At 50.6% G+C, this 11,731-nt stretch overlaps 1 protein-coding gene across 1 annotated transcript; it reads left to right on the top strand.

Moving 5' to 3' along the window:
* Window positions 1-899: 899 nt before the first annotated feature.
* ZAP70 (zeta chain of T cell receptor associated protein kinase 70) lies at window positions 900-11,270 on the top strand. The gene is made up of 12 exons (XM_086477481.1): window positions 900-1,301; window positions 2,625-2,785; window positions 3,422-3,560; window positions 5,115-5,193; window positions 5,931-5,971; window positions 7,198-7,246; window positions 7,846-8,026; window positions 8,706-8,912; window positions 9,190-9,382; window positions 9,992-10,132; window positions 10,664-10,776; window positions 11,147-11,270. Exons 1-12 carry the CDS (start codon window positions 900-902, stop codon window positions 11,268-11,270), a joined length of 1,830 nt encoding a protein of 609 aa, XP_086333607.1.
* Window positions 11,271-11,731: the final 461 nt, after the last annotated feature.

The following is an 11,731-nucleotide window of genomic DNA, read 5'->3' as shown; positions in this document are numbered from 1 at the left end:
GGAGGCTCCAGTAACGCTTGCATGTTGCAGCTCAACAGAGAGTGGGATTAAACTCGCTTGGCGGTGATGGCCGGCCACATCTGAGCTTGGGCTTTCTCTGGAGCATGTGCACAGTGTAGAAATAGGAACTGCCAAATGGGATCAGAGCATCGGCCAAGTTCAGAAACCAGCCAGAGTCAGGTATCGTGGGAAAAAATCCATAAATTTTTCAACAGACAATTAGAGGAAGGTTTCTTCTTGTTCCTGTCAATTGATGGTTAACGTCTGCCCAGAAGCACTTGGGTTTATCTTCATCTCCGTTTGCTGTGTTTGGTGCAATTTTGCAGCTAAATGTTTTTTAGACATTTAATATTAATCTTGTGTTTTAATCTTATTGCATTTAAGATTTTGGCCTTATAGGTCCTCATGGCAAGCTAATTTATTCAGAGACACAAAAGAATTTCCTTTTATTGTGAACAGGGCTGGAGAGAAAATTGTAGGAAGTCAAAGCTAAAAACTTTGGGATGGATGCAAGAAGCACATTTTTAATAGTGATGGTAATTAACCATTGGAACAATTCACTGTAGGGTTTGGTGCATTCTCTATTGCTTGAAATCTCTAAATCAAGATCAGATGGATTTTTACTTACACTTCCTAGCTCCACTCAGGCAGGATAGAGGAATCACTTTGGGATTCTCTAGCTGGGGATGTGAATGCACCCACTGCTGCTCTCCACGTGAAGTTTGAAATGACTCTACAAATAGTCAGCTGAGGTTGAAGAACCTCTAGACAGATGAGACTGAACTCCAGTTAAACCGTTTTGCAAAATTATGTGTCAGTGAAGAATTTTGCTTCTCTCTTCCAGATCAAGCACCAGCAGTGTGTGAGCCAACGCAAGCAGTCCCGGTAGGTGCACAGAGATGCCAGATGCTGCTGGTCACCTGCCCTTTTACTACGGCAGCATTGCCAGGTCGGAAGCGGAGGAATACCTCAAGCTGGCTGGGATGTCGGATGGCCTGTTCCTGCTGCGGCAATGCCTGCGCAATCTGGGGGGTTATGTCCTCTCCATGGTCTGCAACCTCCAGTTTTACCACTACGCCATCGAGCGCCAGATGAACGGTACCTACGCCATAGCGGGGGGAAAAGCGCACTGTGGGCCAGAGGAGCTCTGCGAGTTTTACTCCAAGGACGCCGACGGGCTCTGCTGCACCCTCCGCAAGCCCTGCAACCGCCCCAGCGGTGTGGAGCCCCAGCCCGGTGTCTTCGACAGCATGAGGGACAACATGGTGCGCGAATACGTCCGGCAGACGTGGAAACTCGAGGTACTGGCCGTTGCCGCAGGTGGTGTGGGACTGCGCAAGGAGTGCTCCCTGGGGGCTTGCTGCCGCTTGCTGCCCTGACCTCCTCTGTCGCTGTCGTCCTCCTCTCACAGCATGGTAAAGCAAGGTCCTTCTCCTTGCAGGCTGCTGGCACTAAGAGCAGTCTTAAATCTCTCTCTTTTCCAGCTTCTTCTTTAGAAACAGGTCTAAAAATCTTTCCAAGCCTTCAGACTCTTCCTCTGAACAGCTGGTGTTGTATCTGCTCTGCAGGGCGTTGGAGCTCATGCCCAGGCATTTCCCCACGTGCCATTTGCTCCTCTGCAGCACACGGGACACTCGCTGCAGTTAGACCAAAGCTCTCCACATGAGGTGCCTGTGCTGAAGTTGTAGTGAAACCAGACTTAACTTCTTGCTCCGGTTTTCCTTGCTCTTTGAAGTCAGTGGAGGTTCTGCCTATGAGACTGAGGTACTAGGTACTGGATCTGTCTGTTATTTAAATTTAAAAATAGCTACAGACAGGTTCCTGCATTTTATTGCAGACTGGAATATATGTAATATAAGACAAAACTCTGTAAATGGTCACACTGGCAGCCACATAATTAATTTCTTTCTACCTGCTGTCATCTTGACAGTGGCTACTCAGACACTTCCAAGTCCTTGCAGAAAGATGGCTCAGGCATTCTGCCTATGGAGCTTTCTATGAAAGATCTCTAAATTTGGCCTATTTTAGACCACAGGTGCTTGACGGAATGAGGTATTCTATAGGGTTTCTCTATGAAGCTGACCTGTGGGCACTGGTAGATAACACAAAGGACATTGCCACCTACTGGCAAACGCAAAATTACAGTTATTTATAAAACATGCGGGGCCAGTAAAATTAATTTAAGGTCTCCCACATGATTTCCAGACTGCACTGCTCTTGACAAGTTGTAGCGTCTGGGGACAGCGAGCTTCTGGGAAGGCAGAAGCACCAGAAAGAGGTCCTGCTCTCCCAGGAATGTGAGGCTCAAAGACACCCCGTGAGCCTGACGTCAAGATCCCCCATACACGTATGATGACTTCTTTCTTCCCTCACCAGCAAGTCAATGGACTTCAACTGGATTCAAGGGATGGGACCAATTTAAAAAAGCAAGGAATTCTGCTCTGCAGCAGAACAGAATTCAACCCACTATCGCTATAGGCATGATTAAGGCCACAGGAGCTTGAACTATGAGACCTTCCAGGTTTCCTGTGTCATCTGCCCCAAAAGGTGCAAAATAAACTGCACTGAAGCCATGCAACAATGCAGCAGGGTGGCAGGAGGTCTCATTCCTCACTCTTTTCCAGGGGGATGCACTCGAACAGGCCATCATAAGCCAGGCTCCACAGGTGGAGAAGCTCATTGCCACCACAGCCCATGAGAGGATGCCCTGGTACCATGGCAACATTGCCCGGGACGAAGCTGAACGGAGGCTGTACTCAGGGGCACAACCTGATGGCAAATTCCTGTGAGTATGCAAATCCCTGGCAGACGCTGTGATCCCTGTACTTTTTGCCATTTCCCCACCTCCACTACCCTGTAATTGTCTGTTTCACATGACAATTCCTGAGAAGAGGTTTAGCTGAATATGGTCAGATTGTGGTTACAGATCTTTCAAAGACAGAGTCTAACACCCCAAACCTACTATTGTCCAGACAGTGTCTGGCCTCCATGAAGAGCCAATCTCAAGCTTTATTTGTTTCTAATTTTTCGAAATCTCTATGAAGTATGCTGCTTAATGCACTGGGTGATATGAGCTATAGGGTAAAGACATTTAACACTGACACGTAGACAATGTATGGCCAATAAAATACAGGAGAAAACACTTGCTCTGCATCTCTGCTAAGGTGAGACAGCACTTAATTTGATTATCTCCTGAATGAGTTGGGGAAAGAAAGAATTAGCTTGAGGAGAGGGACGAGAGACTGAAGGTGAAGGCTCCCTCCTCAGCCTCTGCAGAGGGGTGTCGGGAAGGTGGCAATTCCAACAGTGGGGTGCAGGGACACCTTACCAAGTGCCCACCCACCAACCCACCCCTGTTGCATCCAAGGTAATTTGAAGGGCTAAACCTAGAATTGCTTTTAATAATTCTCCTTCCTACCAGGCTGAGAGAAAGGAAGGAAAACGGCGCCTACGCCCTCTCCCTTGTCTATGGCAAAACAGTGTATCACTATCGGATAGACCAGGACAAGTCCGGCAAGTACTCCATCCCCGAGGGGACCAAGTTTGACACGCTCTGGCAGGTACCGTACTGTGGGATGCTGAGCACTGGTGTCCCAAAAAAGTGAAGGCACTTTTCCCTTGTTATAGCTGTCCATGTCTTGAGGGACAGGAAAGGCCGTATGGAGTTTTAAAGGCTTTAAGACCGTACATGGGTGGTTGTAGCCCCTTCCACAAACCCCTTACATTCCCTGGGTCTGGCTGTCTATCAGCTCACCTCATTGCATTCATTTCTGTGCACTCCTGGATAAGTAGATCTAAGTCTGGGATATCGCAGCAGCCCTGAAATAGTGCTGGCTTTACCACTGCCTTCATGCCTTACATCGGTCTGGTGCCTCTCCAAGGAAACAAGAGGATCAGTGCTTTCCATGTCTAGCTTTAAGCCATGGGACATGAGATGGTTATATTAACTACACTTGCACCCCATCGGCAAACATCACACGTTCAGCCACAGTGTGCACCTCAGACCTCTACCTGCAGCAAGCCCCGATGAGATTGCTCATCCCAGGCTGTCCCTCCCACGTGTCGCCAACAATGCTCCTGGACCGGCAAAACTGTTGGGTGCAGATGGCCACTCCGTGTTCCAAGTGACTGACTTCTGCGCAGAGAGCAGGGGAGGCCAGAAGTCTTGAGCCAGCTGCCGAACTCTTTACATGACTGAAGATCCAAAAATGCCAGGAAACACATCCTGTCACCCTTGAGGGTGAGGGGCTTTGGGAAGTGGAGATGGCTGTAACGCCCCAGCAGTGCTCATGAGGGTGGGGCAGGGCTTTTAGGGAATGTGGCACATGGTCCAGCAACTCTCAGCACTGCTGGGGGGGTCGCATGCCCCCGTGGAGCCCAGCTCTGCCCCATGGCACACACCTCTGACCTGCTCCAGGGAATGGATGCCGGTGCTTCCTCCTGGGCAGGGCTCTCTGGGAGTCAGTAACTGTGTTTTGCTGAATTTTCCAAATTCCCAGGACTGTTTTCACTCTGAATTTGATTGAAAACAAAGACTTTAGGGCATTTTTATGGCAACAGAAGGGTGCCAGGCTCCCAGTTGCAGATGACATCCGAGCTAGACAGGAGGGGAAGAGAAAGCCTTGTCTCCCTCGTGGTCTGGTGGCCAAGGGCTGGGCTGGTCATCTCCAGCCAGAGTCAAGTCCCCACTGTGCTTGAAGCGGTGGTTGCTGCAGTGAAAAACTGCCCGGGATCCACAGACCTAACCCTGGGAAAGCAAAAGATTTCCCTCAGGCTTTATCAAACACAACATGACTTGAAAACCTTTCTGGCTAGGACAACAATAACATTACACTGAAAATGCCCTACCCAGCTCTCCTACTGGAGATTTTCCTTTTGTCTTTCTTTGCTCCTTATCTAACTTCCCAAGTTCTTCCAAGCTCTGGCAGATATCCAGGTATGCAAGTGCTTACTCTAGGAGAACCTTGATGATAAGAGAGGAGAGAATGAAGGAGTCTAGCCCGTCTGCTATAAATCTGAGGGAAATCATTACCATAAGCCACACAAGTTGCCTGCAAATAAAGAGATCATTTTATCCTCACAATAATCTCTTTTTCTTCTGATTCTTTTCCCAGTTGGTAGAGTACCTAAAACTCAAACCAGATGGGCTGATTTTCTACCTGAGGGAAACCTGCCCCAACCCCAACATGCCAGGTGAGCTGACATCTTTCAGTGCCATCCCTGGGCTCCGTTTCCCACCAAGTGGGGCCAGTTTGAGCAGTGCCAGCGCAAGTTTCCATTACAATGTTCAGCCTTGCTCAGACCTTGGTGGTGAGGGAACGGTGAGGCCTCTGCTCCTCTGGCAAACTAGGCAAGTCTCTCATCATGTTGCCTGCTGAAAGTGGCCACCCTCCAGGCCTGGCCTAGGGTGGCCCAAAGACAGGAGCAGGTGGGGTAATCAGTGCTCCAAATGGATTAGGGACTTCTGGTGCCAAACAGACGGCTTCTGAAAAATGACCTGCTTCTTAGGCAGCAGGAAACAAAATGTCCTGCAAGTCTGGCTCCTGGTGGGTCTCTTGAGCTGAACACTCAAAACCACGGGTCACGTTGTCCTGGTCCAAGTGTCGCAAGCGTCACTTCAGAGCCTGCCCGTGGGACCCTTGCTCTCCTGGGCAGGGGGCTCTGGGGTACACCTCAGCAAGTCGCTGCTCTGGCCTCATGGAGAATGTAGGGTGCTCCAGTGGGCCTGCACCTCCCCTGAGGGCTGGTCTGGGAATAATGCCCACATCCAGGCATGTTTCCACACTTTTTTCAGCTAAAGCTGTGGAAACTGTCCTTTGCAGAGGGGGATCAGTCACAGGCCTCCATGCAGCCCTTCAAGGACTGACGGTCTGACCCTGCTTGGGGCATAGGCAGACTTTTAATAACAACTTTTTTCTCCTGATTCACAGCATCTGCAGCACCGGCTCCACCAACCCACCCCTCTGTGAGCGTAAGTTTTGGGGAGGGTCTGTTTTATTGGTACCTCACTGGTTTAATGTTTTTGCATTTCAAGCTTGCTGATCAAACTCTGCTCTTCAAACTCTGCTGTTCGCTAAAACTCAGTAACTCAAATGGAATATATTAAGCCCAGCTACAATGTTGTCCCCTTTCCAGCTTGGATGGGGATGAGGAATAGCTGGGCACAGCTACCATTAGAGCTGAAAATGGTTTCCATTCATACTGTGCTCCTTGCAACATGTGGGCCTGTCCTTGGGGAGCCCTCTCCCCCCCTGCCCTCCTTGCCAGGCAGGAGCGAGGAAGACGTAGTCCGATTCTGGGAACACTCAGCCCTGCTTCTGGCCACTGGACACCGGCCAGGTCTTTGTGCTCCCTCTGAGTCCCTAGCCTCAGGGTATGTCTGCGCTCAGTCACTGCTCCGAGTGCTGAGCAGTGTTGAAACCAGCTAGTTTGGGCTATATGAGCAGCCCATCCCAGAGCCCAGCGGAGGCTAAATAAAGGCCTGAGCATTCACCCGTCTTCTCAGAGAGCTTTCACAATCTGCGGTGGGCTCCCACGTTGCAGCGACTCTGCTGCAAGCAGTGCTAGCGTTCAAAGCTGTGCTGGCCAAATGGGTACCAGACCGCTTTGTCGCTGTCTGCTTTGGGGACAGTGGCTGTACACAGTGTCTGCGTGCTCACAGGGCCCACACTTTGGGCAGGCAGGTGTGCTGGCCACAAGCTGAATTGCCTCTGGGCTTCCCTTCGCTCCCTCTCTCAAAGCAAGCTGCAGAGACTTGGCTGAGATGACCCCCACTACTGCAGGAGACTTGTCACTTTGGGATGGGGAAAGCAGAGGGGGCAGAGAGCAAAATGCAGCCCCGTGTGCGCGCCCTTCCCTGCTCAGGTGAACACAGAGCCCCCAGCACCTCACCCTGCACAGCCCACAGGTTCGGTTACCGGAGGGCGATGCTGCATTCAGGCTGCATGGCACTGAATCCCCCCGGCGTCTGATCCCGGCTGTGCAGCTCCAGTGGGGGAACCTGCCAGCTGGGACTGGAAGAGAAAAATCAGCTCAATATCACTCCAATCTCTCGTGCCCACCTCAGGGCCTTTTAGAGGGAATCACCAACTGGGGCTGTGTGGGGCTGCAGAGGCTCCCTGTCCCTCTCCTCTCCCATTCCAACTGAAGCAGGTTCCCCTGGCTCCTTTATCCACTTTATCCCCATTTCTTTTCCAGAGACACCTTGAGCCTCTCAATGCAGACGGATACACACCAGAGCCTGTAGGTGAGCATCTTTGAAAGCCCTTTCCTCCTAACAGGAGACAGGATCTGGGGATGTCACAGGAGCCATGGGGGTTACCTGACACATCTGTATCACTTTCTGGTCAAAGAGATGTTCTACAAAGCCCTTTTCTAACAAAGGCACCCAGGAGCATCCCAGTCATCTCAGGGTCCTGAGACAAAAATGTTGCAAAACTGACTGCCCACACCCAGCTCCCAGTAAACCAAACCCTATCCCATTCCCCATCATACTCAGTAAATCAAGCCCCGTCCTATTCCCCATCTTCTATCCTGCCTACTAAATACTCAGTGTATTCAGCTATATTTCAGTGGGGTGAAGTCATGCACATGCCCAGGTCCTGAAGGGTCTGGTAAGCGGAGTGAGAATGCTCAGACATCTCTTCCCATTCTGTTCCTTCAGCAGCTGTAACTAGGAGAGGCCATGGGTTGTGAAAGGAAGGGAGATGCCCAGGAGAGAGGCTTGAATACTGGAGGTTGAAGGAGAATTGACCAAGAGACTAGAGAAAGCCTCTGCAATCAGTGAGACAGGGATGGGGAAGGGCACGTTCTTTACAGTCATAAACAACTGTATCTCTTGGTAAGGTGCAGGAAAGTCACGCCTGCTACCCATGGACACCAGTGTCTACGAGAGCCCATACAGTGACCCCGAGGAACTGAAGGATAAGAAACTTTTCCTTAAGAGGGACCACCTGATGATCGATGAAGTGGAACTGGGGGCAGGAAACTTTGGCTGTGTCAAGAAAGGAGTCTACAAAATGAGAAAGTGAGTGCCACCCCGAAGGATGGTGAGGAAGCTGGAGGAGGGTGCTCCAGGCTGAGCTATCCTGCTTCTAGCTTGATGGACTCTAAGGTGATAATGGGGTGGTGGTATAAAAGGTACTCTGGAAGGTCAGTGGTGATTTTCCACGGATTTTCAGTGACAGCCTTGTTGCCCTGAGAGTGCAACCTGTGCTGCACACTCCCAGGAATAAGACTGTCACGTCTGAAGGCATTTGATGGCCTCAGAGGAGCAAGTCCATGCTTCTGATGTCATCTTGGTCCATGTCAGGGCAAAGAAGTGAGACTGAGGAGATGTGCCATCCTTGGCTCTGTCACTGGTTGTCTATGAGTCCACAAAGATGTCCTTTGCCCACTTTGTGCCTGAGTTTCCCCCTTGAAAAATGGCAATGATGAATGCAGATCTCAGTGTGTGAGGTGATGTGCCTTCAGATCTACAGATGGCAAGTACTGGCCTACACTTACAGGGGTGAGGTGATCCTTTGGCCTTCTAGCAGGACTGGGATACCAGTATTGTTCAGGGCTCCGCCAAAACAGGCAACTGAGATTGCCACTGAGAGATGAAACAGTGTCATGTGAGAAGTGGTTGGCATTCCTGGCTGTGATACATGAGTCCAGCTGCTGTTGAGTTCATCCTCTGTGTGTTCCTCTTGTCCCCTGTGCAGGAAGCAGATCGATGTGGCCATAAAGGTGCTGAAAAGCAACAATGAGAAAACTGTGAAGGATGAAATGATGAAGGAAGCCCAGATCATGCATCAGCTGGACAACCCCTACATTGTCCGCATGATTGGGGTCTGCGAGGCAGAGTCCCTGATGCTAGTGATGGAGATGGCTTCTGGAGGGCCACTCAACAAGTTCTTGGCTTCCAAGAAGTGAGTACTGAATAAAATGTGGCTGGCTGATTTTCTGCAGTTCTCATCAAACTCTCTGCTGATAGGGCCCGAGCTTTATAGGTGGAGGGACGCTGATGAGCGTTTTCATCAAAAGCACAAAGAGATGTCTTTTCATGTGAGGTAACAGGGACGGAAGCTTCTGGAGCAGAGATATCCACGTTTGTTCTCCCTTGCAGCTAGAAAACTTGGAGGGGACCATGGTGTACAGAGTAACGGCAGGTCCTTTATTACTGCATTGTCCTTTCATCTTCCCCAGAGACGAGATTACAGTCAGCAATATTGTGGAGCTGATGCACCAAGTATCCATGGGGATGAAGTATTTGGAGGAAAAAAACTTTGTCCACAGGGACCTGGCAGCCAGAAATGTCCTGCTGGTCAACCAGCATTATGCCAAGATCAGTGACTTTGGACTCTCCAAGGCTCTCGGTGCTGACGACAGCTACTACAAGGTGAGTGTAAGCACAGCAAAGGATCCAGATAGCTAGCGGGAGCCCTTCTGGCTGGGGGCTGAGACCCCCAGAGGCAGAGGGTCCAGGCTCTTCCCAGGAGCCCTGCTGCACGACCACATCACACTCTGGGTGGCCTCACTGCTGTGACAATAAAGGGGCTTTGCAAAACTCCAGGTGGCAAGGAGGAAATTCAGATGGATGCAGAGTCAGCAAGGGGATGCAGTGCAGTGGGGTGACAGGAGAGGAGCCAGAGCAGAGAACAGGGAAGAGGAGGTGATGAAGAGTGAGCCAGGGCTGATCTTCTCGGCAGTGTGCACCAGTGCATGACCATACTGATCCCCGGGGCTGGGGTGCAGGAGGGTGGCACTGTGGGACAGCGTCCTGCACCCAGGGATGGCAGAGCAGGGCCAACAAGACAGCTGGGCCTGGGCTGGGGTTTGGGGCTCAGGACATAGGGCTTGGGGCCTTGAGCTCCCAGACCAGGGCAAGGGGATTTGTTTTGGCAGCATGGGATTGTATTTGACACAAACATTTAGCAAAGCAGAATCCAGGTTCAGCTCATAGCAGTCTGGTCTCAGGGTGGAAATGTTCCTCTTTTCTTTGCTGCAGGCCAGGACAGCAGGAAAGTGGCCCTTGAAATGGTATGCCCCAGAGTGCATCCTCTATCACAAGTTCTCCAGCAAGAGTGATGTATGGAGCTATGGTGTGACCATGTGGGAGGCCTTCAGCTACGGGCAGAAACCGTACAAGGTGAGGTAGAGCTGGGTCCCTCATGGATAGATGCCACAATCTAGTGTCCCACTCTATAACAGGCTGACAGACGCTGAAATTACACTTTCTGTTTCCTTGAGTGGGTGCTCTTCCCACTGTTGAACAGAGGGAAAGGAGACAGAATCACTTCCACTTTACAAAAGGCACAAATTAGATTGTTTGGATCCTGCAGCTTTGTGTTCATTTAAGCGAGAAGAAACAGAAAACAAAACAAATCCATTTGGGTTTGAATCAAAGCAGAGCTGCTCTTTGATCCTTCTGCTTACTTGCAGAGCTGAAAAATCAGTTGCTCAGCCACTGCTCTGTCCGTGCCTGGGATGGGGTCTGCAGGCTGGGCTGGGCACAACACGAGACACTGCTGCTGGGTGCTGGGGTTGAAAATTGTGACTGTACAGGGTCTGTCGTGCATGGATCCAAAGCATTACCCCAGCCTCGGCTCTAATCTGTCTCTTCTAACCCTGTTGCCAGCTCCAAAAACATTAAAGCATTTCCCACCTGATTCTATCCTAGAAAATGAAAGGCCCAGAGGTCATCAGTTTCATAGAGCAAGGGAAGCGCATGGACTGCCCCATGGACTGCCCGGCAGAGATGTATGCCCTCATGCAGCAATGCTGGACCTACAGGTAAGGCTCTCACTAGCTCAACTCTTTGCTGGGCGGCAGGTCCACCAGAGCAGCACACACTGTCTGGAAGGTGACAATACAAAGCAAATGGTGTCTTCTGCCTTGGTCTCATTCCCCAGTCCATGACGAATGATGCACCTCTTTCTTTATTATCATACCCCTCCGTTTGCCTGTACCAATCCTGGAAGACGTCAGAGCCTCTGTGCCTTTGATCCTCCCCATCCCAGAAAAGTCTCAGCTGCCCTCCTAAGCCCTGGTACAACTGGGCTGCTGTTCTCACCCAGGTTCTTCTGTGCTTGGTATCTTCTCATTGTGTCAGTCCACTTTTGTCCTTTCTGTTGACTCTCTTTGTTCCTTTCTACCCTTGCAGATGGGAAGAGCGTCTAGGATTTGTTACTGTGGAAAACATAATCCGCTCCTACTACTACAGTATTGCTACCAAGACAGAAAACGGGCCAGAGACAGAGGACAAGTCAAAAGCAACTCTTCCTTGAGTTTCCTTCTCTGCTCCTCAACACACACCCTTCCTGCATGGGACCTGCAAAGGCTCTTTGCGATTTTTTCCTTTAATTTCTCAAATGCTGGTTTTGTTTCTCAAGTAGTTCCAAAACTAAGAACCTGGGAGACGATGCTGTCACAGCAGACAAGGGCACTCAGCTGTGCCTCGTGTCCCCAAAGAGCCAGCCATGATTTACATCTCCAGCCTGACCCAGCACAGGACAGTACAGACAGTATTATAGCTCCTTCAGACCCAGATTTTTCCAGATCCCTTAAAAAACAACTCTTGCACAGGAAACCACCAAGTACACATTTCTGGTGAGGTTTGCAGAGGGTGTGACACAGGACAGGAAGCCGTTGAGTCCCCTTCCCCTTGGCTTAGAGCAAGAAGCAGCTGGTGTGCTGCTCGCTCCCAGGAGAGACAGGGAGGAGCAGTGGGGCAGAGGTTCATGGTGCC

Source organism: Leptosomus discolor, chromosome 24 (genome assembly GCF_034619465.1).
Source record: "Leptosomus discolor isolate bLepDis1 chromosome 24, bLepDis1.hap2, whole genome shotgun sequence".
NCBI lineage: Eukaryota > Metazoa > Chordata > Aves > Leptosomiformes > Leptosomidae > Leptosomus > Leptosomus discolor.
The sequence above is the reverse complement of the archived record's forward strand: the minus strand, read 5'-3'. Positions and strand labels throughout refer to the sequence as shown.

What these genes read in the sequence shown, in the direction of transcription:
- ZAP70 (XM_086477481.1), top strand. Translation starts at nt 900, where the DNA reads ATGCCAGATGCTGCTGGTCACCTGCCCTTTTACTACGGCAGCATTGCC. An exon ending in GGAGTCTACAAAATGAGAAA is followed by an intron (nt 8,027 to 8,705) that starts GTGAGTGCCACC and finishes TCCCCTGTGCAG; the next exon opens with GAAGCAGATCGATGTGGCCA. An exon ending in CTGACGACAGCTACTACAAG is followed by an intron (nt 9,383 to 9,991) that starts GTGAGTGTAAGC and finishes TCTTTGCTGCAG; the next exon opens with GCCAGGACAGCAGGAAAGTG.